Raw genomic sequence first — 26256 nt, forward strand, 5'->3', positions numbered from 1 at the left:
GCCGTGCTGGGCGAAGCGCAGCCAGGGCGGTTTCCTGCCTCGCGTGTCTCCCAGGTCTGCTGAGTTGCGCATGCGCTGTTGCCTGACGGTTCTGCTCAGCTGCCTAACGGTTCTGCTCAGCTGCCTAACGGTTTTGCGCAGCCATTTTCTCCCGGGAGAGGCTGGAGTGTCCAAAAGCTTGGCCGACTGAGATTTCTAGTCGTGTCAGGGCGGGTGCAGGGACTGAAGAAGGGCGAGGGCGAGCGGCGGGGACTGGGGAAGGGCGAGCGGCGGGGACTGGGGAAGGGCGAGCAGCGGGAGGCACGGGCTCTCTCTAGCAGGTGGCTGCAGCCATGGAGAGGCTCTGTGCCGCCGCTGTCAAGGGCCAGACGGGCCCAGAGCGCCCAAGCCCCTTCAGTCAGCTGGTCTACACCAACAACGACTCTTACGTGATTCACCATGGGGATCTCAGGAAGATCCACAAAGCTGCCTCCCGGGCCAAGCCTGGAAGCTGGAGAGGATGATGAAGAAGACGACAATGGACCTGAACATAAGAGATGCGAAGAAGAGGTACCAGGCCCTGCCTGAGCCGGGGCTGCAGGAGGAGGAGGAGGCTGTGGGAGGATCGCCCCTTCAGAGTGGGGGCTGGGGGTCCTGGGGACGAGGGGAGCAGGTGGAGGAGTGGCGGGCAGCGGGGCGGCCGTCCTGGCCCCCGAGGTCTTGATCTTCTTCCCGGGAAGGCCCCCCAGGCCTTGGATGGGGGCGCCCTGCAGGGCGGAGGGCCCAGGCCACCTTAAAATCAACCCCAAACTTTAGTTAGCTGCTTTCTCCTTCACTTCCACTTCCTCTCACAGAGCACTGTGTAGAGAATTTTAAAGTGATTTAACTTACAAAATTAAGTACATACAGGGTTTTACTTTTAATGTACAGGTTTTAAAAGATAATGTTAGATACATTATGAAATGGTGCATAATGAAATAATTCCCATAATATATTAACTTCTTGGCTAAAATTTTTTTGGATAAAGTCCAGTATCCATTTCAATATCAATGAATGTCTATGTAAATATATTCTTTGCTGAGGGACCTTAGAAGGTAACTTTGAGGTGGGAAGATGGTTTATGTTTTCGAATTTAAGAAGACTCATTTTTCTGAAGATGCAAGTTCTTTATCAGTTTTACATAAACCAAATAAAGTTATCAACGTTTTAACATTTTTAAAGTTACACACGCTGTCTTTTACTATTGTGATGACATTTAACAAATTTTGTAACGGAGTAGAAAAGTCTTGCCCTTCTAGATTTCAAAATGTGCTATTAATTTGCACAAAATGGGCCATGGCGAGGCGCGGTGGATCGTGCCTGTAATCCCAGCACTTTGGGAGGCCGAGGTGGGTGGATCACGAGGTCAGGAGATCGAGACCATCCTGGCTAACACGGTCTCTACTAAAAATACAAAAAATTAGCTGGGCATGGTGGTGGGCGCCTGTAGTCCCAGCTACTTGGGAGGCTGAGTCAGGAGAAATGGTGTGAACCTGGAAGGCAGAGCTTGGAGTGAGCCGAGATCGCACCACTGCACTCCAGCCTGGGTGACAGAGCGAGACTCCGTCTCAAAATAATAAATAAATAAATAAATAAATAAATAAAATTTGAAAAAAAAAAAAAAGGGCCAGACGTGGTGGCTCATGCCTGTAGTCCCAGCACTTCGGGTGGCCGAGGCGGGTGGATCACCTGAGGTCAGGAGTTCAAGACTAGCCTGGCCAATATAGTGAAACCCCAACTCTACAAAAACACAAAAATTAGCCAGGGACGATGTCGGGAGCCTGTAAGCCCATCTACTCGGGAGGCTGAGGAGGGAGAATCGCTTGAAACTGGGAGGCGGAGGTTGCAGTGAGCTGAGATCCCATCACTGCACTCCAGCCTGGGCGACAGTGAGACTCTGTCTCAAAAATAAATAAATAAATCACAAATTATTTGATAACAGCTGAAAAGACAGGTAAATGAATACAACACAGTAGAAAATCCAGAAACACCCAAATATCTAAGAATTCAGAGTTTGATAATGCTCACACTTTATACTAGTAGGGAAAGAATTAGTTTCATAAGTGAAAAGCCTGCTTTTTGGAGAAAACTAGATTTTTATGCCACAAAGTAAATTTCTGACACAATATAGATTAAATTTTTTTAATATACAAAATGATAAAAGCACCAGAAGAAAACATAAATGTCTATTTACACAGGTACATTTTTATGTTGACAACACCTTTCTAAGAAGCTCAGAAGCAAGCAGTCTGAAGGATAATTAAGCAAAACAAAATTAAATTAAACTGTAATGAGAAAAAATAAAAGGCAGCATACTTGTAAAATATTTACTACACGTATGTGCGTGTGTGTATACATATTAGATTTTAAAATCATCATTTTATAGATAATTCACTTAAATCAACAAAAACCCTCTAATTTAAAATTGAGCAATTTAAATTAGAGATCTAAATTGCAGATCTAAAAATAGTACTTTGCTTCTAATTTAAAATTTGGAAAGTATTTTCTTAAGATATGTAAGTGACCTATGCACTCAGAAAACAATTAGTGTTCCTGGTTACAGAAGGCATTTAAGTTAAAAGAGGAATCAAATACTGCTTTCTATCTACAAAGTTTGTGAGGATAAAGAGCAGTGATATTTATACTGCTGTTTAAAGTTTAAGTTGCAGATAACTTTTCAAATAGACAATTTGGTGGTAAGTACCATATTATTAAGAAGAATCCATATAATGACTTTTATAAATACATTTCAGTGAATTTACAGCATGGGATAATATGTGACCACTGAAGGTAGAAATATGTAGAGAAGTAGGTGACATTTGAAAATGTATTTTGGTGTATCAAGTGAGGGTAAAGTTCAGTTTGATTATACATACACACAGACTACAGTCTTGCGTTATCTGAAGTTGTGTATGAAATATGATAAAATTTGTTATTTGAGGGCATTTGTTTTAATATAAAATGTTTTTCCTTTTTATTATCTTTGATTTCCACATTGAGCATGTACAATGCTATTAGAAAAAGTTTATTATTAATGAAATAATTTTCGGGAAGAGCAGGAATATAATTTTGCACCAATAAAAATAATTTCTCACTTTCCGTATTTTAATTATTATTTTTTGTGGATTAGTATATTCTGTGAACTTTTAGCATCTTCAAAAGACAATCTTTTTACCTGTGCTTGTTGATTTACATATACATCTTATTAGGCACATATTTTTATTATATATAGATTTCTTACATATATGTCAATAATTATAGATTAATTAGTGTAGTTTTATTATTAAGAAAATAAAATAGAAAATATAAGTGCTTTATTTATAGCAGTTTTTTTAAGGTATTGAACTTCTCAACTGTATTTATCCTTTTAATCAATTTATCACATGTAAGCTGAATGCCTATTATGTAGAAGATACATTAACTCTCAAGATCCTTTCATCCTTAAAAATTTCACATTTACCTGCTCAGCCTTAGCAAAGTGAGAGATTTAAAGTTGGAGTACTAGGAATGAATCTCAATTGAAGCTTTTCCTCTCATCTTTAAAACAAAAACACTTCTGAAGTAAGAAACTAGTAAAAGATAACTACCAACCACGATTTTGGAAATTTATAACAGCTGTAAATAGTAATATTAATCATTGGAAATACCTAATTTACATGCATTCTATAAATTTAAATATGAATTTACATACATTCTGTAAATCTAAACATGGAATAAAGTGAGCCATACCTACTTGAATCCCAAGTTTTCTTTGGCTTGAAGTTTTAAAAATATTAAAGAAGTACTGTGTTTTAACAGTTTGTTTTTATTTCAACTCTCCTTTTGTATAGCACTCTTAAAAGCTAAAATTTCTTTAAGTGTTAATCCTATGACTACGACTGCCATCATCCTGTTGTATATACCATATTCCACTTCATGGAAGGCATGGTGAATGGTGTGATGCCTCCTTATTTATGTACCAATAAAAGATCGTTTAAATTTCTGCAAAATATACTTGTAACAAATAATGACTTATAAGTGGCATTTCAATGTCAGAGATGTTAAAATATGAGAAATAGAGTATCTTAGAATGATTAAAATAGTTTTATCTCTAACCTTTAAAACATACCACAAAGTAGGCATAATTGTACCATGTTACTTAAAATGTTTTCTTTGTTAAGTAGTAGAAATAATTACAATATCTATCAATTACTGAGCTGTTACATGTGCTAGGAATTCTTTGAAATACATTGCACAGATTCTCATGAGGCATCACAGTGATGTCCTGTGAGATAACTGCTGTATTCATCTTCACTTTATTGATGAGAAAATTGAGGCACAGAAAGGTTAAGTGATAGCTAGAAGGTGAAAGACTTTAAAGTAATATTCAAGACCAAGTTGAACTGAATCCAAAGGCCAAGCTCTTTCTATTCAAATAGGCCACTCTTTCATTAATGTAGTGAGTAATAACAGTGAATGAATGTTGTAGTTTCTTCGGGAGAATATTAAATATTTGTTTTGAAGGCAGAGAAAGAGCATGGTATTTAATGTTGACAATTACATAAATCATTCTATGTTTTGAGACAGTGGACTAAACTTTCCTTAAAAGGCCTCTCACTCTTGTAGGACTGCTCTACACTGGGCCTGTGCCAATGGCCATGCAGAAGTAGTAACACTTCTGGTAGATAGAAAGGGCCAGCTTGACGTCCTTGACGGCGAAAACAGGACAACTCTGATGAAGGTAAATGGTAGCCAGTTCTTTCAGCAGGAGATGGATTTGGTTTAAATACATAGAATAAAAATGAATTTATCTCATTGAAATATAACTAGTTTGTGAAACCTGTGGAATATTTATCTATATTTCCTATAATTTGTAATTTACTTCTTGCTTTAATACTGACAGGCTCTGCAATGCCAGAGGGAGGCTTGTGCAAATATTCTCATCGATTCTGGTGCTGATCCAAATATCGTGGATGTGTATGGCAACACAGCTGTCCATTATGCTGTTAACAGTGAGAATTTGTCAGTGGTGGCAAAATTGCTGTCCTGTGGTGCAGACACTGAAGTGAAGAACAAGGTAGACATTAACCAATGTTATTTTCAAAATATTTGAAATCCATTTGTTTTAACATTAACATATGTAAATTGTTTTATATTTGGAAGCTCAAACATTCCTATTTTTTATGAAAATAGTTTGACAAAACTTAATTGTCTAGGATTTTGCTTTAAATATTAATATTTTTACAAGAACTATTAGTATGGCTTTTCTGTGCATTATGATAAATATTTAAATTTGTTAAAGGTAAAACATTTTCAAATATTCTTTCCCACCCAAGTTTTTTTTTTCTTTCCAGTTAGTGTAAAACTACAAGAAAGTAAAATTTGCCTGCATAAATTGAGTCAACATGTAAAATTTAGGAGACATGCAGAAATCTGGATTTCCTCTTAGAGGATTGAATCTTGTGTCTCTTGAGCCCGTATGACTGTTTGGTATGCTATGAAGACATTCTAGTTTTACATAAAGCATATGTTTCCAGTTTGCCACTGTGCCCACCTAGTTACATCACTTATTCAACTTACCTATTTTGCCTCTGTAAATATTTCAGTTATCAATTCCTCCTCATAGTACATTTTGGTAAATATTTCAAGTTATTGAAGACAGTTTATAGGTGTTTATAATATATAGTTTATATTTTACATTAATTCATTAATAATGGGGTTGTCTTCTAGAATTTAGAATATTTTTTAAATGATGATTTTTCTTCATATAAACCATAAATAATCATCTTCTATTAGAAGGCCTTTAAGCCTTTTTAGATTAATCATGGTTATATTTGAATAGGTTATGCATATTGCAGAAAAAATATTATATCTTTCTCCACAGAATTGTCCCTTAAAATTCAAGTGATTTAGTGGCTTCTATTTTGCTAAGCCACATACATGAGTTTGAACTTTCATTAATAAGCCATTTTATTCATACTTCTGATATTTTGCCAAAAAATAGTATCAATTACAATAGAAACCAGAATAAAAATGGATTATTGCATTTTAAGAAGTAGATATGCATTAGGATCCTAGGAGTATCATTATAATAGAGAATAAACTTTTATACTGAATTTCTTTTCTTTTTTTCTTTTTCTTTTTTTTGAGACAGAGCCTTGCTCTGTCACCAGGCTGGAGTGCAGTGGTGTGATCTCGGCTCACTGCAATGTTTACCTCCCTGGTTCAAGCGATTCTCCTCCCTCAGCCTCCTGAGTAGCTGGGACGCAGGCATGTGCCACCACGCCCAGCTAAATTTTTTGTATTTTTAGCAGAGATGGGGTTTCACCATGTTGACCACGATGGTCTCCATCTCCTGACCTTGTGATCTGCCTGCCTTGGCCTCTCAAAGTGTTGGGATTACAGGCATGAACCACTTTGCCTGGCCTTTTATACGGAATTTCTAATAGCTGAGATAAAATCCTATTGTCTGGTAATAGGATAAACCCCATGGACCATTTAAGAATAAGCAATCAAAGTTTATTTGAAGCCAATCTCTTTTAATTTAGAGCCACTTCCTTAGTGACCCATTTAGAGCAGGAGTGCCTGACATTGGCATTTGGAATCTTGGGATCATTGATAGAAGAGACTCAAGTGAGTTTGTATCACCCAGAGGAAACCTCCATTTTTGGGGGGAAGCTTTCAAAACTGCATCCCTGAAATTCTAATTTGTCAAACGTTAATGTTTGCCACAAAAATATACTGTCAAATAAGGATTAGGTAAAGTTCAATTCATTTCTTGAATAATGAACATTTAATTCACAGTTTTATAACATTTCTTGAACATAGATAATGGTGGAATCTGTTGGGGTACAGTGCTTCTGGTAAGGTAATTATTCTTTGGAATAAAGTTGAAGAAACACTGTTCTAGAAGTAATAATTTAGATTACTAATTTAGTAAAAAATAAGGTATTTACTACTATGTCTTAGGGTTTAAGGATAGAGAGGTAAAAGATACAGCCCCTGCCCTCAAGAAGCTCTTGGTTTACATGGGAAACAATAAAATCATTACAATGTAATGATTTTTGGAGATAACCAGAGTTAATGTGGTGATGCAGAGGCTGAATGTTTACAAGAGAAGGTGCAGTGCATGGGAAAGCACAGAAAAGTGAGAAAGAAGGGATTGCTATTGATTTACTTTCCATTGTTTAAGTTCATAGGATATTATATAAGGTATTCAATTCAGCTGAGAAATATGTAATTTCATGAATTATAAATTGTTTTTGCTGTTTTACAGGCTGGCCACACACCACTTTTATTGGCCATAAGGAAAAGAAGTGAGCAAATTGTGGAATTTTTACTGACAAAAAATGCAAATGCAAATGCAGTTGATAAGTTTAAATGGTATAGTAGTTTTTTTATTAAAAAACACTTGAGTAGTGTGCTAGAGTAATAACACTCAAGTCAGAAATATTAAATTAATAACATTTACTTAAAATTATTAGATTATACAGAAAAATACCAACACAAATTATCAGTTAGGAAGAAAAGCAATTATTTGGACTGGTCAACACAAAGAACAGTATACAGTAGGATTTTCTTCTTTTATTGACTGATTCTTATTTGTAATCTGATGTTTTTGGTTGCATTATCTTCTATTAGCTAAAGTGGTTCTGTATTAGTTTTAAGAAGTATGAATTTTTACTTTACTTTATAATTCAATATTGAATGATTAACACCTTTATAGTATTTTTCTAACTTCTGTTTTTCATACACTTTTAAAAAATGCAATATTTGCTGGGCATGGTAGCTGTTGTCTGTTATCCCAGCACTTTGGGAGGCCAAGTGGGTAGATCACCTGAGGCCAGGAGTTTGAGACCAGCCTAGCCAACATGGTAAAACCCCATCTCAATGAAAAATATAAAAATTAGCCAACCGTGGTGGCACAAGCCTGTAGTCCCAGGTACTCAGGACAGTATTATTCCTAATATTGTTTTAAGTCTTCAGATTGCTCTCACTTGTCCGACTTCTAGCTAATTTTGAAGTACAAAATATTATATCAGACTAAGGAGGAAATAGATAATTCTTCACTTAAAACTTTGCCTCTTTTAGATTAGTGAACAGAACATATTTTCTTGCCCCTCAGTGGACTTTATGTTAGCCAATTCTACTATACCATATCCCAGTGAGACATGAGTCTTTTCACCCCTTCCTTTTAGCCTTGGTCGTGATTTACAAGGATAAACACTTGAGCACTCAAGATACTTAACATTTGTTAATACATGTAAATGGTTAATTCTATACTGACAGGCACATATTAAATTGGTTCATTCCTAATAATGAAGTTATCTCTGTTATTTTAGCACAGCCCTCATGCTTGCCATATGTCATGGATCATCAGAGATAGTTGGCATGGTTCTTCAGCAAAATGTTGACATCTGTGCTGAAGCTACATGTGGAATGATTGCAGAACGTTATGCTGTTGCTTGTGGATTTAATCTCTAAGTGTTTACATTTAAAGGCTAGGTGAGATTTTATAGTTTGTTTCAGGTAGTTTTTGAATGACAGTGATTTAGTTCACTTCATCAGCCAGAAACTAGGCAAAAAGCTAGACTAGTTAGAAAGATTAATGGCTCCAGGATTCTTTATTTTAGGGCTTTAGGGACGCTAATGTTGTCTACTTGATTTGAAGTATAACCCCTATGCATGGGATAAATATAATGTCACAATTTTGGTTTTTCTAATTAGTTATTTGGATCTCAAAATGTCCACTTTAAGCAGAAAACCTGATAGTGTCCCCAGGGGGCTGTCTTCCATACCTTCATTCTTGAATTTTTTAAAAGAATCTGAACCTAAGTCCAAGGAAGACATTCCTTTTGTACAAGTCAGAAGTATTGGGGGGTGGGAAATGGCCATTCTCTTCATTTTGCTGTTTCCATTGATTCTGTTCCTGCATCGTTGCCATTGAAACTGCTCCTGCAGTCTGGTAATGATTGACCTTTGTGACCAGGATGCCCTTACTAACACAGATTCCTCAGTCTTCATGGTATAGACTTCCAAGTTATGACATGTTTTTAAAGTTCACATACATATTCTCAGCCATTGTTTCCAAAGTACCAGCACCCCACTCTGGCAGCTAGAACTTTTAGCTTTAGCCACACACATAGTGAGCAAATTGACCCTCTTCCTCACACTCAAAACCTGATGTGAAACCCACATCTTAGCCTGGACATGGCCTGGACCTTCATGGTAAGTTATCCTTTGAGTGGCTTTTTTCTATTTTCTCTAGCCAATATTAGTTGTGGTAGTTTGAAACTGTAAGTCAGGTTGAAATAATGTTACAGGAAGAAATTAGAGATCCATTTTGTCTTTGTTACCAGATCTATATCCCTAGCCCTTTATATCCTGTGTAGCACCATTTTATAGGTAGTGGAAGGTCTCATCTTATTCTATAAAATCCCATGTCATCTTTCCCAAGTTGTAGTGGGTTCCAACTTGTGGTTGTCCCCTCAAGTGATTCTTTTTTCCTAAAAGTAAAAATCTCCCATGCTACTTACATCTCCACCTCGAGTTTCTAAAATATTTTCAAATGCTGCATCACCATGAAGCCATTCAATAGACTTCACTAAATCTCAGGTAAGTTGGTTAGATTTAACAGAGCTAAGCCTCATCCATCACTGATCAGTCTTCACGTATAAAAGTAAGGATTTGTGCTGGCTTCAGTGGTACATATAGTAAAATTAAGACAACGTTGAGAAGATCAGCATGGTCCCCGCACAAGGATGACATAGAAATCTGTAAGGTGTTGCATATTTCTTGCAGTCCCCAAAAGGACATTTTACTACTTTCTAACTAGCTCCAAGGAAATGGTGTGAGTCAAAGCAAAATGGGTGACACCCAGTATTGCAATTGTGATTTTCATACAAAAAATTATTTACGTAAGGTGATCTGTGAAATGAGATGTGGTAACACATAGGATCTTGTGTGCAATATTTTGTTAGTAGGGATCTCAGAAATGAGAAAGTACCAACTTGCATCTTCTTTGTGGAACTTACAAAAAATAAAGGTAGGGTTTTGTCTTCCACAGCAGCTGGAAATGAACATAGTGACTAAGCATCATTCTAACAAAGATTTGTTGGTTCAGAGTTTAAGGAGGTAGATAAAGAGTAGCAGTAGTCCAAGCCAGATGCTGACATCTATTAGTTTTCTGCCCTTGGTGTGACTGATGAGCTCAGTAATAGAGTATAATTAGGTTATCTGACTTAATGATTTAATATATTTATAAATAAATTTCATTACAAAATATAAAATAGCTTAGATGCTCTGAATTACAAGCCACAAAGAATAGAACACCTAATATCCAAAAGTAGGAATTAATAACAGAAAATTGCAATATTTGAATATTATAACCTATGAAGAAAAACATTTTTTTGTTTTTTTTTGTTTTTGTAATTTAATTTTTGTTGACACATGGTCTCCCTATGTTGCCCAGGCTGGTCTTGAACTTCTGGATTCAAGCAATCCTCCTGTCTCAGCATCCAAAAGTGCTTGCCTCACAAGCATGAGCCACTGCACCAGGCCAATATATTGGGTTTTATTGGGAATTTTAAATTGTTTCAGCAATAAGTTTCAAGAACAAATAATTTTTTTGCTTCATTTTTTATTTTAAGCATTTTTAAAATGTTATCTTGTTAAATCTTTATAATAACCTCATGAAATGGCCCTAAAATCCTCATTTTTAGAAGACATTGAGTCTAAGAGAAGCAACTTGTTCAAGAAAAAATACCTGTTGGTAGCCATGCTAGGACTTATTCTGAGTTAAGGACATTTTCCATATGTCAAGCTAACTTTAGTTAATTTACTGAGTTATACTGCCCTCACTTCATGAGTGTTTTATCTTTCTTTCTTCTTTAATTAGAAGCTTAATAAGTTCATAGAGCTTACAAATTTAAAGTCTATGGAAAAAGTAATGTTCTGATGTTAGCTCTAATATTGTCTGAAATACTCTAAGAATGTAATAAATTTGGTAAATTTTTTTTATATCAATGTTAAAATAGTGATTTTATTTATTTCATTTTTATACATAGCATTCATCAACAACTTTTGGAATATAAACAAAAGATATCTAAAAATTATCAAAATAGTAATCCAGGTAAGACCTCTGATAGTAAACTACTCTTGGTGGTGCTACCATAAGATTATAGGAGTGTTAATCACAAAAGAGCTATTAGAAAAGCAATGTGTAAGTAGCATGTGTTTACATATAGACCAATATGTAAGTGTTTTTTATATACAAAGCTTTGATTTAATTTTTTAGTTTATAATTCAGAATTCATTAAGAATTTAGTTGTAGGTAGTTTATAATCTCAAAAATATTATCTGAAAAAATATTTGTTTAATTGTGGTCCCTAATATCCTATATAATACTTTTGTATAAATAAGTAAAACAATTTTTAAGTTTATCTATTGTATGTTTCCTCAACTGTCATAAAAATTTATGCTTGTTATAAAATGTATAATCCTTGGTGTGATTGATGAGCTCAGTAATAGGGGATTATCAGCTTATCCAATTTAATGAATTAATATATTTATAAATAAATTTTATTACAAATTATAAAATAGCTTAGGTGCCTTGAATTACAAGCCACAAATAATAGAACTTCTAATAATGAAAAGTAGGAATTAATAACAGAAAACTGCAACATTTGAATATTATAACCTATAAAGGAACACAGTTATATAAACTGTTAAATAAACAAATATTTGTTTATTAAACATAAACAAACATATAAAATGTTTATTTGTTAAATAAACAAATAAATTATTTATTTGTTTATTAAACATAAACATAAAATGTTTATTTGTTAAATAAACAAATAAATAATTTATTTGTTTGTTTCTTTATTGTAGAGACATGGTCTCCTTATGTTGCCCAGGCTGGTCTTGAATTTCTGGGCTTTATTTAATTTTTACAATAAATGATTTGCATTTAGAAAATTAGAATTAATTACAGTTGAGTATTGAGCAACATGAGAGTTAGGGTGCTGATCCCCCCATGCAGCTGAAAATCTGCTTTATAGGAAAATCTGTTTCTTTTGACTCTTCCAAAACTCTACAACATTCTACTGTTGACCTGGAGCCTGAAAAAAGGTGAAAGCATAAGCAGTCAATTAACCCATAGTTTCTATTTTATATGTACTATATACTGTATTCTTAGAATAAAGTGAGCTGGAGAAAAGAAACTGTTATAAGGAGGAAGAAATATATTCACTATTTATTAGATGGAAGTGAATTATTATACATAAAGGACTTCGTTCTCATTGCCTTTATGTTGAGTAGGCTGATAAGGAGGAGGCAGAGGCGAGATTTGTCTTAGTATCTTGCAGTGGCAAAGGAAAAGAAAAATCTGTCTATTAGTGGGCTCCTAGAGTGAGAACCCTTATTCAAAGATCAACTGTGTGGCATAGTGACTTGCGTCACTAAAAAAGTAACTATCTTTAGAATTTGGAACTCAGTAATACTTTTCTTCCACCATAAATGAATGTCAATAAGAATTAACATAACTTAGCAAGGGTGCATCAGTACCAATAGGAGATTATTTTTCAAAGATACCTACTGAGTGCAGAAGTCAGAAAAGCAATTCTTTGTTGAGAAGCGCAGGTTATGTTACATAGTCTTGTACCAACAAGGTCTCACTGTTATCAACTTCATTCCCTCTAAGTTGAAACCAAATAAGATATATTTACTTCATTAGAACAAGTGTGTTGTTCTATCTGCTGGATAATTAGTGTGTTAATAGTAATTTTGTTACAACAAGGTACTCTGTTCTTACTAGCCAAAATATTATCATTATAAATATACAACTAGCTCAACTCTAGGCTCAACGAATTATAATGAAAGTGGAAAAAATGTTCACAATAACAAAAGTGCTACTGTGATACCTAAATGTGACACAATACATTGTACAATATGAACTGTATGAACACATCTTTAATTTATTACATATTTATCAAAGGACTTCTATAAGTTAGATTTTGCAAGTTGCAGGAGACCACCATGGAATACACATAGTCTGGGTCTTTAAGGTGCTCATAATACAATAGAGCTGTCTCTATTGAATTTCTTCATTTTTCCAACAGAATTTCCTAACTATGTTTTCTATTTGTTTATCCACTTGTCCACTTAACAAATAACTGTCAGGTATCTTTAAGGTACTAAGCATCTTTCTTGTTATTGTCATTGTCATTTTTTATTATTTACTACTTTATTAAGGTACTAAGCATTTTTCTTGTTATTATCATCTTTTTTATTATTTACTACTTTATTTAGTGCTTACTCTGTGCCAGAACCCCTTTGGGAGCTTATAATTATCACTTATTATGTCATTACCATATTCAGTATGTGTCAGACATTTTATATCCAACGTGAAGAATTAAAGCTTTAAAAAGTTTGGTAGTGTCCAGGAGCGGTGACTCACTCCTGTAATCCTAGCACTTTGGAAGGCCAAAGCGGGCGGATTGCTTGAGCACAGGAGTTTGGGACCACCCTGACTAACATGGTGAAATCCCATCTCTACTAAATACAAAAAATTAGCTGGGCCTGGGTGGCATGCATATGTAATACCAGCTACATGGGAGGCTGAGGTAGGAGAATTTCATGAACCCAGGAGGCGGAGGTTGCAGTGATCTGCTGAGATCGTGCCACTGCACTCCAGCCTGGGCAACAGAGCGAGGCTCTTGTCTCAAAAAAAAAAAAAAAAAAAAAAAAGGAGAAAACAAAAGTTTGGTAGTATTTAAGGAAAGCAAGCTGAATGAGTAGAAGTTTTCCAGGTAAAGAGTCAGAAGGATGATATTTAGCAGAAGGAAAATTTAACCAGACTGTGTGTTTGGCAGAAGGAACATCTGAAGGAACACTTGATGAGGCTGCACCCTTGGCGGAAAGAACACCTGACACGGCTGAAAGCTTGGTGGAAAGAACACCTGATGAATAGGATACAGTGAATTCCTCTTCAAAGATTTTAGCCTGTAAACATCCTTTAAAATTCAAGAGGGGGAAGATTAAGTACAATGAGTTCTGAGTTCCTCATCAAAGAACAAATATGTCAGTATGTTCAGCTTCTCTGTTCTTTGTTCTCCGTTTTAAAGTTTAACTTCCTCGTTCGTTATGCCTCCTTGCCCCTAGTTTCATTAAACAACCCCCTTCTAGCCTCTAACACCTGCTTTGTCTTTAGTCATTCTTAGTAACCTGCTCTGTCCTTAGTCATCCTTAGACACCTGCTCTGTAACTGTCTTTCCCACTGAAACTACTCACCCTGCCACTCCAGCTCATACCCCTGCCCTCTTTGAAATAGCCAATCTGAATTGGCTTAGAGTGTGCAGTCCAACCCTATCCAATAGGGAAAAGACACAACAGTAGGGACTAGCTGCGTTAGAAATAAGAACACTTTCCCCTCCCTTGTCCGGTGTGATCTTGCCTTTGCTCCATCTGCAAGATCACTCTTCCATAGAAGTAAATTTGCCTTGCTGTAAAAACTTGTTGCTGGAGTGCTGACGGTTCTTTGCGGCACCGAAAATTATTTTCCACAAATTTGAGGGCCCACCCAGCATTCCCATTTTCCTCTGGGGGAGGGTCCAGTCCTCTCCCTTGAGGAGGCGCACCCCGCTGCCTCGTTGCAGTGGCCATAAAGGTAAGGAATCAAGACTCAACTTGTGCGATTAATAAACGCGGGCTCTCAGCAACGTGGAAAGAAACAGGCCAGCAACTTTGGGGAAAGGATCTTCACATATCGTGGCGACCAGGTAACTGTGCACAGACCGAGGTAAGAAATGTCGCAGGGGTGACAAAGTATTTCCTTGGTGGTCGGAATATTCTGGAGGTTGAAAGTGTGTGTGAATGATCACAAGCACTACTGCTTGTGGTGCTGTTTATGTGGATGATACTAAGCATTATTGCTGTGAGGAGTGAGTGGGTCCTATCTGCGGTTTTTTATTTGAATAAAAAACCTTTGAAGAGGAATTCACTGTATCCTCATAGGGCTCAGGGCAGATCTTGCTCTGGGGTTTATACCATGATGCCAATGCTAAGAGGGACCTAAAATTCCTGGGAGGGAAGCAGCCAGAGTGGATGAAGTGAAAGAAGGGTGCGAGGAGCCTCCAGCAGGTGGGGATAAAGGATAGGGAAGAAATCTCTAGCATGCGGGATTGAGCCTAACCAGGACCTAACATGGGAAAAGCCCCAAGTAAGATAGGGAGCAAAAAAGAAGAGGATAGTAACAAAGACATGCCCCTGATAGTCCCCTGGGTCTCATGTTAAAATATTGGAAGGATAATGAGAGGACTAAACATAAGAAAAAGCATTAGAGGATAAAATATTGCTGTTTCATTTGGACCCAAGGTCCCATTTTCAAACACTCAATCTTCTGGCCAAAGTTTGGGTCGACTGACAATGTAATATGTCAACTTCTAATTCAATATGTTAATGATAAAAATCTGGTTTCTCAAGAAGAACTAGACTATGCTCTTTGTTGGAGACAGGGACCTGTCTTTATTCCCGTAAAGACAACTAGGGAAGAACCCGATCCAGTATCTCAAATTGAAAAGTCAGACGAGCTGACTCCCACACCTAAAGCCAGCACATGGGATCCCCTATACCATTTTGCCCTGCTCAGTGCCTCTGACCCTTCCCCTCGGGCAGCTGCTGCCACCCCATATCCCACCTCAGATCCTTCTACTGCTCACGCTGTTACTCCTCCTTACAACTCTAATTCTTGGGAGTTATCATCCCATGAGCCTGTCCCCTGTCAGCTTAAATACCTCTCCCTAAAGGGACTCCAGCATGAGGTACAGCAATGTAAAAAGGACGTTCAGAACTTCCCTTTTCCCTCCACACCTAAAGAGTCAGCCCCAACTCTCTTCCCCTTAAAAGACATGCCACAAGGAGGAGGAGCCATTGTATTTGTGAATGCTCCCTTGACCAGTTCAGAAGTCTGAAGTTTGAAAAAGGAAATTAAGCCATTGTTAGACGACCCTTATGAGGTGGCAGATCAGGTTGATCAATTCTTGGGACCTCAGTTATACACTTTGGTCGAGTTTATGTCCATTCTAGGCATCCTCTTTTCGGAGGAGGAAAGAAGCATGATCTGATCCGTAGGGCTGCTATGGCAATTTGGGAATATGAACACACTCCTTGTCAAAACGTTCCTACTACGGACCAAAAATTCCCTGCCCAAGATCCCCGGTGGGATAATAATAACGCAGCTCACCAAGAAAATATGCAAGACATAAGGGAAATGATAATGAAAGAAACTAGGGAATCAGTACCCCAAACTCAAAATCTCTCTAAAGCATTTGATATACAACAGGAGAGAGATGAGTGGACTATGAAATTCTTAGACAGACTAAAGGAGCAAATGAGAAAATATGCAGGCCTAAATTTGGAAAATCCCCTGGGACAGGGAATGTTAAATCTCCATTTTTGTCACTAAAAGTTGTCCAGATGTCTCTTTTTATTTTTTTGAGATGGAGTCTCTCTCTGTCACACAGGCTGGAGTGCAATGGTGCGATCTTGATTCACTGCAAGCTCCGCCTCCCAGGTTCACTCCATTCTCCTGCCTTAGCTGCCCGAGTAGCTGGAACTACAGGCGCCCACCACCACGCCCAGCAAATTTTTTGTATTTTTAGTAGAGACGGGGTTTCTCCGTGTTAACCAGGAAGGTCTCAATCTCCTGACCTCGTGATCCACCCACCTCAGCCTCTCAAAGTGCTGGGATTACAGGCATGAGCCACTGCGCCTGGCCAACGTTGTCCAGATATTTCAAAAAAGTTACAAAAATTAGAAGATTGGGATAACTGACTTCAAGTGAACTTCAATGAGAAGTGAACCTCAAGTGAAGTGACCTCAAGTGAACCTCAGAGAGACTCAAAAAGTATCTGTGAAGAGAGACGAAGAAAAGCAAAAACAAAAGACAAAACTTATGTTATTCACCTTCCAACAGATGGCTCCAAACCCATGTACCCCTAAACAAAGCTTCCAGTGGGCCAGAAACTATAAAGGTTCCAAACCCTCCTTTAAAGGACCCAAGCCTCCATTGGGAGGATCAAGGCTCTCGTCTACCAGGCCATCTAAATAGTATGGGGGAGTAAAATCAAAGAATCCCAGAACTGAGAGTGGGGAAGGGCAAGGTAGGCACTAAATGTGGAAGAACAGGCCACTTCAAGAGAGAATGTCCCAAATTAGAAAAGGAAAAAGAAGCCCTTCCACTCATGGCTTTTGAGGAAGAATAATGGTGTCAGGGGTTCTGTCTCTTTTATCTTGAGTCCCACCAGGAGCCCTTGATAAGTCTAGAAGTGGGACCTAAGCATGAGTTTATAACCTTTTTAGTCAATTCAGGAGTGGCTCAATCCTCTGTTTGTTTCCCCCCCATCTAATATTGCCTGCTCTTCAGAGGAACTTTTGGTTTGTGGGGTAAAGGGAGAAGGATTTAAAGCAAAAATTTTAGAAAACACAGAAGTCAGATACCAGGCTCAATCAGCTCATATTCAGTTTTTGTTAATCCCTAAAGCAGGGACTAATTTACTAGGCAGGGATTTAATGTTGAAGTTAGGCATAGGCCTGCAACTCAGCCCAAGAGGATTCCTCACCTCATTAAAGCTACTCACCACTGCAGATGAAAAATATATTAATTCTAATGTCTGATCCAAAGAAGGAAACTGAGGGAAACTCTGAGTCCCTCCAAGCACATCAAGGTGAAAAACCCCAGGGAAGTAGTAAGGAGGAAACAATACCCCATTCCCCTAGAGGGCAGGATACGGTTGAAACCTATAATTGAAGGTCTTATTAAAGATGGGCTTCTTGGGCCCTCTATGTCCCCTTATAACAGCCCAATATTGCCAGCCAAGAAATTAGATGGGTCATATCGGCTGGTACAGGACCTTAGGGCTATTAACCAAATAGTCCAAAGTACCCACCCCATTGTCCTCGATCCTTACACCATTCTCAGCAAGATTCCATATAATAATCAATGGTTTACTGTAATAGATTTGAAGGATGCTTTTTGGGTATGTCTCCTGGCTGAAGATAGGCCAGATATATTTGCTTTTGAGTGGGAGGATCCCCATTCAGGGTAGAAACAACAATATCGATGGATAGTCTTACCCCAAGCGTTCACAAACTCCCCTAACCTTTTCAGTCAAATTTTAGAACAAGTATTAGAAAAAGTTATCATCCCAAACAAATATGCCTGCTCCAATACGTTGATGATATTCTTATATCTGGTGAAGATATAGAGAAGGAAGCTGGCTTCTCTACACATATTCTCACCCATCTGCAGTTCGAGGGGTTATGAGTCTCAAAGGGAAAGCTTCAGTATGTAGAACCTGAAATTAAATATTTAGACCACTTGATAAGTGCAGAGAAGTGAAAAATAGGGCCTGAACGAGTTGAGGGAATCGTGTCCCTACCCTTGCCTCAAACTTAAACAAGAACTCAGGAAATTTTTAGGGTTATTTGGATACTGCTGCTTATGGATTAACTCACATGCACTAAACAGTAAAATTCTATATCCAAAACTTGCCCAGGGGAAGACTGACCATTTCCTGTGGACTTCTGAGGAAGTCGATCAGGTTGAAGAGCTGAAAAAAAGGCTTATAACAGCCCCTGTCTTAGCCTTACCTTCCCTAGAAAAGCCATTCCACCTTTTTGTCAACGTGGATAATGGGGTAGCTTTAGGAGTGCTCACTTAAGAACACGGAGGCCATCAGCAGCCCATGGTGGCCTTCCTGTCAAAAGTCTTAGATCCAGTTACTTGTGAGTGGCCTCAATACATCCAATCCATTGTGGCTACAGCACTAATGGTCAAAGAAAGCAGGAAGTTAACCTTTGGAGGAAAATTGACAGTAATAACGCCCCATCAAGTTAGAACTATCTTAAACCAGAAAGCAGGGAGGTGGCTTACTGACTCAAGAATCTTAAAGTATGAGACTATTCTGTTAGAAAAAGATGATTTAACATTAACCACTGATAATTCCCTTAACCCAGCAGTTTTCCTAATAGGGGATCCAAATGTAAAGAGATAGCACACATGTTTAGATTTAACTGATTACCATACAAAGGTATGATCAGACCTAGGAGAAACGCCCTTCAGGATGGGATGACACTTATTTATAGATGGTTGCTCCCAGGTGATTGAGGCAAAAAGATGCAATGGGTATTCAGTAAGTGATAGGGAAACTCTTGAAGAAATTGAGGCAGGAAAATTGCCTAAGAATTGGTCTGCCCAAACTTGTGAGCTGTTTGCACTCAGCTGAGCCTTAAAGTACTTGCAGAACCAGGAAGTAGCCATCTATACCAATTCTAAGTACGCCTTTGGGGTGGCTCATACATTTGGAAAAATTTAGACTGAACGAGGTCTCATTAATAGTAAACGTCAAGATCTTGTTCATAAGGATCTAATCACCTAAGTATTGAATAACCTTCAGTTGCCAGAAGAAATAGTGATTGTCCATGTCCCCAGACACCAGAAAAGTCTTTCTTTTGACAGTCCAGGAAATAGCCTAGCAGATTACGTAGGCAAACAGGCTGCCATTTCTTTTAAAACATCTATTTTTCACTGAACTCTTTACCTTCCTCCTCCTACCATAATCTCCATTTTCTCTTCCACTGAAAAGAGAAACTAATAAAAATAGGTGCTAAAGAGAATTCAGAATAAAAATGAATATTGTCAGACCAGAGGGAAATGTTGTTCAAACCCTTTATGAGGGAAAACTTGTCCCAACTGCATCAAGGGACCCACTGGGGGTCCCAAGCCATGTGTGACACAGTTCTGAAAGTTTCTGGGTGTATAGGAATTTATACTCTGGCCAAACAGGTTACAGACAGTTGCTTAGTATGTAAGAAAACTAATAAACAAACTATAAAACGATTACCCCTTGGGAGAAGGAGTCCAGACTTAAAGTATCCTGATTGATTACACAGAGATGCCTCGAATAGGTCATCTAAAATATTTACTAGTGACAGTAGATCACCTTACTCCCTGGGTCAAAGCTATTCCCTTTTCAAATGTGATGGCCAATGATGTAGTTAAGGCCTTAATTGAAAATATAGTGCCCAGGTTTAGGCTAATAGAAAACATTGACTCAGACAATGGAACCCATTTTGCCTGAAACTATTACATTTGATCCTTGCCTTGTTATACCTTGTGGAGACTTGTCAAGTTGAAGACAGCTCTCCACTTCAGAAAAGTACCTCTGTACTTCCTGGCTCTCCTCAGACTGGACATTAGGGAATTTGGATCATTTAGTCTGTGAAAGTTTCAATGAAGACCCCAGTGTCAACTGGGAGTCTTGCCCCCTTGACACAGAGCTTTTATGATATAGTTGGTCCAACTACGTGCAAGTGAGAGCAAGGATGGACTGCCCCAACCAGTAGTTGTAATTCCTAAAATCATACATTCATTTTACTAAAGATATAGCTCCCCCTAACTTTCAGATAAACTAGTGCAACCCAATACAGGTTATTATTTCAAACCCTCAAAGTTCTTCCCCTTCTCTAAGCCAATTCCCTTCTTTAAGCTGGTTTTATGCTATGGGGGCTGAGTTTTCAGAAACAGACCCTATTGGATCTTTTGGAATATGCTTCATTGCTCCCCTACTGCCTACAGCTTCCCCTAAGTCTTCTTTCAAAAACTCTCACAATGAAACTGTTGTTCCTCCTCCATCTAATGAGAAGACCAAGGTAGCTATTGTAGAAGTTAAAGACCTAAAACAAACTTTGGCAACTGAGACAGGATATCAAGATGTGAATGCCTGGTTGGAATCCATCAAATACTCCATTCGCACTTTAAACAAAAGCAATTGTTACGCTTGTGCACACAGCACACCAGAGGCCCAGATTGTCCCCTTTCCACTAGGGTGGTCCTTCAGTCGACCAGGCATGGTCTGTATGGTAGCTCTTTTCCAGGGTTCCACAGCCTGGGGTAACAAGTCATGTCAATCTCTCTCTCTGCTATATCCCAAAGTTCAACACCCTGCAGGTCAGCCTCCAAGGGCCATCCAGCTTCCGTCTCCCGACACTAAGTTCACTTCATGTCTCTCACAACAAGGAGGAAACTTAGCATTGTTTGGGGGCCTAAAAGGATGCAGTAAGCTTAAGACTTTCCAAGAGCTTACCAATCAGTCATCCCTTCTACAATCCTGAGCAGATGTATGGTGGTATTGTGGTGGACCTTTACTGGACACTCTGCCAAGTAACTGGAGCAGCCCTCGTGCTCTAGTCCTTTTGGCTATACTTTTCACTCTGGCATTTCATCAACCAGAAAAAGGGAAAACACAACATTGTAAAGCAAGGGAAGTCCCTTACGGATCTTTTGACTCCCACATTTATTTAGTTGCTATTGGAATCCCATGAGGAGTACCAGATACATTTAAGCCTAAGATCAAATAGCTACAGGATTTGAATCAATATTTTGGTGGGTGACAATAAAAATGTAGATTTGATGAATTACATCTATAATAATCAACAGTGGTTTATTAATTCCACCAGGGATGTTGTCAAAGGAATAGCAGAACAATTGAGGCCAACTAGCCAGATGGCCTGGGAAAACAGAATGGCCCTGGATATGATATTAGCTGAAAAAGGTGGTGTTTGTGTTATGATTAAAACTCAGTGATACACCTTTATCCATTGGGGGCAAACAACACTGCCCCCAATGGGAGCATAACAAGGGCCCTACAAGGATTTACCACTTTATCCAATGAATTAGCTAAAAATTCTGGGGTCAATAACCCTTTCTCCAGATGGCTAGAAAGGTGTTTCAGTAAATGGAAAGAAATCATAGCCTCAATTCTTACTTCTCTTACAGAAGTTACGGCTGTACTCATTCTTGTTGGGTGTTGTGTCATACCATGCATCCATGGGCTAGTGCAAAGGTTTATAGAAACAACACTTTCTAAAACCTCCCTTAGCTGTCTTCCACCTTATTCAGATAGGCTTTTCTTTTTAGAGGATCAAGTTGGAAAAAAAAAAAAGCCAAGACATGTTAAAAAGGTTTGAAGAGGAAGGGCTATAAAAATTGAAAGAGGGAATTGTAGAATACAGTGAATTCCTCTTCAAAGGTTTTAGCCTGTTAATGTCCTTTAAAATTCAAGAGAGGGAAGATTGTTAAGTACAGTGAGTTCTGAGTTCCTCTTCAAAGAACAAATATGTCAATATATTCAACTTCTCTATTCTTTGTTCTCCATTTTAAAGTTTAACTTCCTCATTATTTATGCCTCCTTGCCCCTAGTTTCAGTAAACGACCCCCTCCTAGTCCCTATCACCTACTCTGTCCTTAGTCATTCTTAGTCACCTGCTCTGTCCTTAGTCATCCTTAGTCGCCCGCTCTGTAACCATCCTTCCTGCAGAAACTACCCACCCCGCCACTCTGGCTTGCACCCCTGTCCTCTTTGAATTAGCCAGTCAAAATTAGCTTAGAGTGTGCGGTCCAACCCTAGCCAATAGGGGAGAGACACAAAAGTAGGGACTAGCTGCATTAGGAATAAGAACCCTTTCCCCTCTCTTATCCAGTGTGCTCTTGCCATTGCTCCATCCGCAAGACTCGCCCTTCTATAGAAGTAAATTTGCCTTGCTGGAGTGTTAACTTGTTGCTGGAGTGCTAACTTTTCTTTGTGTCACCAAAAAGTTATTTCCAACATGAAGCTGCACCCTTGGTGGAGGGAACATCTGACGAAGTTCAATGTTTGGGGAAAGCAATATCTGGAAAGATTGAACAGTCAGCAGGAGAAACACCTAGGAAAATTACAAGGCCTGTGAAAGAAACATCTGAGAAATTTGCATGGCCACAAGAAAGACCTTCAAAGACCACACGAGAGGAAAAAGAAACATCTGTAAAGACTGAAAGAGTGGCAGGAGTAACATCTAATAAAATTGAAGTTTTGGAAGAAGGAACATCTAAGATGATCACATGTCCTACAAAAAAACAGCTACAAAAGCAAGTACAAATGGTAAGATGCTTGAGTGAACTTTGTAGAGTTTATTGGCACTTTGGGTTCCCTAATGGAAATAGCGTGGTATGGGAGTAGTCGGGAATGGCTTGAATGTCTAGATAACGCAAACTTAGGCAACACATTTTAATAGTGTAGAAATGAGTAGATCTTATTCTGTAGGCCCTGGAAAAATTCCCAAAATAGTTCTGGCTGTAAATAATAGATGAACTAACTAACAATTGCTAAAACCATAGAAACCAAAGTTGTTTTGGTGGTACAGGGATGTTATAGGATCTCACTCCCCCCCCATTATTAGTTGTGCTATTGGCAGTGTTTTGTTCATGTCTCCTTTCTTGGTTGGCTAATTAGCAACAGCTCCAATCATCATGCTATCTCAAGACAATATCTGAAGGCTGGGAGGGCTGCTTTTGTTCACACTTTTTTTAAATAGGAAGAAAACTTGGAAGCTTTCAGTAATCTTCCTGTAACATTTTATTGGCTGGATTATACCACATGCTTATTTCTATACCAATCACTAGGAAAGCAAATGTAATTACTGTGATTAGCTTACAATAATGATTTTTCTTTTAAGATGAGATGGGGGTAATGGAATAATAAATATCTAAATAAGCATGTGTTTCTGCAGCAATAAAGAATAAATAATGACTATGCATAGGAAGCCAGCAATGTTTTCTGCAGGAATTCAGTGGAAAAGTTTGAGCAGGGGAGTCACAAGATTAGATTTGAGTATCAGGGCATTCTGATCATGGTATAAAGCAGAGATTGGCAAACTTTTCCTGTAAAGTGCCAGATAGCGAATATGTTGGGCCATGTGGTCTCTATTACAGCTATTCAACTCTGCCATTGTAGAGTGAAAGGAGTCATAGATAATTATGGGCAAAGAGGCATGATTGTACTCCAATAAAAGTTTGTATAAAAAACCATTTAGAAAGCTGAATTTGGCCTGTGGCCTATAGTTTCTGGCCCTTCATATAGAAGATAGATGGAGGATAATCACGTAAAAAGATTGAAAGATTAAGCTTTTGTAGTAGTTCATGTGATAGTCTTTTTTCTTTTGTAACCAATCTGTGGCCTAGTATCAATCTATTATGAAAGTTTGATCCATCAAGGGTAAAATGAATAAAGTTCAGAAGCTCAATTTACACATTTAAACATGTAGGTCCTTCTTTGGCATTATTTTATTTTGATTAATTTTTTTAACTTAAAAAATAAGAACAGTAATTTGTAGGGTTTCTTTTCCCTGTGAAAACCATCAGTTAAGGGGCCACGTTTAACAAGGAAATATAAATATAAAATAAATAAGTTTGTATTTCCAGTGGCACTGGAAAGATAAAGCAAAGGCAGAAAAGAGGTGCAGTTAATATGGCTTAGTGATAATTGAGTTTAAAAAGTTAGGGACAGATAAAATCTCAGGTCATTTATAAGTTTTCAGATTGTGCACAAGCATTTACAATGCTCATGGGGAAGGAGTAGGAATTTGTCAGGTTAACAGGGAAGTGCAAACAGTCATGGGACAGACCAACAGTTTTCTTTACATATTGAGTTCAATGAAACATTCATGAGGGATACTTTCAGTAGGTAATTGGATTATATGCATTTCTAGCTGGAGATAGAACTCTGGTTGAAGATGCAGGCTTAGAATACCTTTATTATAATTATTAGGCAAAGCCATAGATCTCAATGAGCTTATCCATGAGGCAGAAGATGTAGAATAAAAAGCCATTGACAAAACCCTGGGAATATCAACATTTCACAAGAGTCAAAGGACTTGGTAAAGGAGACTGAGCAGTGGTTAAACAAATGTAGGAGAGGAGTCTGAGAAAGTGATGTTGCAAATTTCTTTTAAATGTGAGAATTTCAAGCAGTAAAATTACTCAAAAGGCTACTGGATTTAACTTACAAGTTCTTCCGTGGTAATCTGTTCAAAAGAATTATTTTAGTTGTTAGGTATACTGTTGATGTGGTTGATAATTCTGGTATCCAAGAAGAAATCTCCCAAGATCCTACCTAACTTTTTGTAACTAAAGCGGCATACATACACAGGTAGTGGGAAAATGTCTAGACTGGTGAGTACACATGCCAACATTTTTCCAGAATTTTCTGCCTCCTTATTATACCACTTGAGTAAGGTGTTTAGAAATTTTAGGCTACACTTGGGAATTTGTCTATTTCTTTTGCAGTTCTATCAATTTTTGTATCATGTATTTTGAAGCATTTATGTTATTATATACATAAATATTTAGGACTGTTATGTTTTCTTGATTAATTGAACCATTTGTCACTATGAAATGACCTTGTTTATTGCTGGTAATATTTTTGCTATGAAATGTACTTTGGTATTAATACAACCACTCTTCCTCAGCCTTCTTTTGTAGTGTTAGTGTGATATATCTTGTTTCATCTTTTAACCAATTTTTGTCTTTATATTTAAAGTTTATTTCTTATACTCATTATACAGATAAGACTTGCTCTTTTATCCATTCTGATAATCTGCCTTTGAGCAGAGGTTTTTAGACCAGTTTAATTTATAATGTAATTATTGATATGATTAGAGTTGTCTGTCATCACACTGTTTGATTTCTATTAGTCTCAGATCTTCTTTGCTTTGCTTTTTTCCTTTTTCTGCTTCCTTCAGACTAGTTTGGTAATTTTTATGATTTAGTTACATATTTGTATATGCATAACTTTTTAAGTTATTAATCTAGTTTTACATTTCTTTACAATTTAGTCATATCTTTTTTGGTATAAGTTTATTTGGTATTAGGTATAACTCTTTGCTGTCTTAGTAGTTGCTTTAGGATTTATAATGTATGAATTTACCTCATCACAATCCACCTTCAAGTAATATTATATCATATCATAGATGGTATAAGAAATTACAATCATATTTTCATTTCTTTTCTATCAACCAGATCCCAGCCTAGATCTGTGTGATTATGGCTTTCATTAAGTTTAGAACATATTTAGCCAATTTTTCCTCAAATTTTTGATTCTGCCTCTCCTCCTACCTCTTTGGGGACTTACATACTACCTGCTGGAAGTTTGCTCATAGTTCACTAGTGTCTCAAATTTGTAAACCTTTTCTTTCATGATGGCGAATTAATCTATGCTCATATCTACTCAGTGTAGCTTTCATCTCCAGCATTGTAATTTGTATCTCTAAAAGTGGAATTTGGTTTTTAAAAGTACCTTCTATTGCTTTATTTATCTTCTTGATTTTTATAGTAGAATAGAGTTGAGTTACTTATAAACAGCTTGATCCTTTTCATTTTTCTTTTTA

At 37.5% G+C, this 26256-nt stretch overlaps 1 protein-coding gene and 1 non-coding gene across 2 annotated transcripts; both read left to right on the forward strand.

Annotated features, from left to right (window-relative positions):
* Window positions 1–248: 248 nt before the first annotated feature.
* On the forward strand, window positions 249–14510 carry LOC744878 (putative ankyrin repeat domain-containing protein 30B-like). Its single transcript, XM_063795488.1, is given in 7 exon segments — window positions 249–471; window positions 474–549; window positions 4624–4738; window positions 4901–5074; window positions 7274–7380; window positions 11064–11128; window positions 13869–14510. Coding segments are annotated over 7 exon segments (774 nt in total). The 5' UTR covers window positions 249–332; the 3' UTR covers window positions 13967–14510.
* On the forward strand, window positions 9687–9793 carry LOC112206357 (U6 spliceosomal RNA). Its single transcript, XR_002940579.2, has one exon. It is a non-coding gene; the product is annotated as a U6 spliceosomal RNA (small nuclear RNA).
* Window positions 14511–26256: the final 11746 nt, after the last annotated feature.

The sequence above is a fragment of the Pan troglodytes genome, chromosome 17, assembly GCF_028858775.2.
Source record: "Pan troglodytes isolate AG18354 chromosome 17, NHGRI_mPanTro3-v2.0_pri, whole genome shotgun sequence".
Lineage (NCBI taxonomy): Eukaryota > Metazoa > Chordata > Mammalia > Primates > Hominidae > Pan > Pan troglodytes.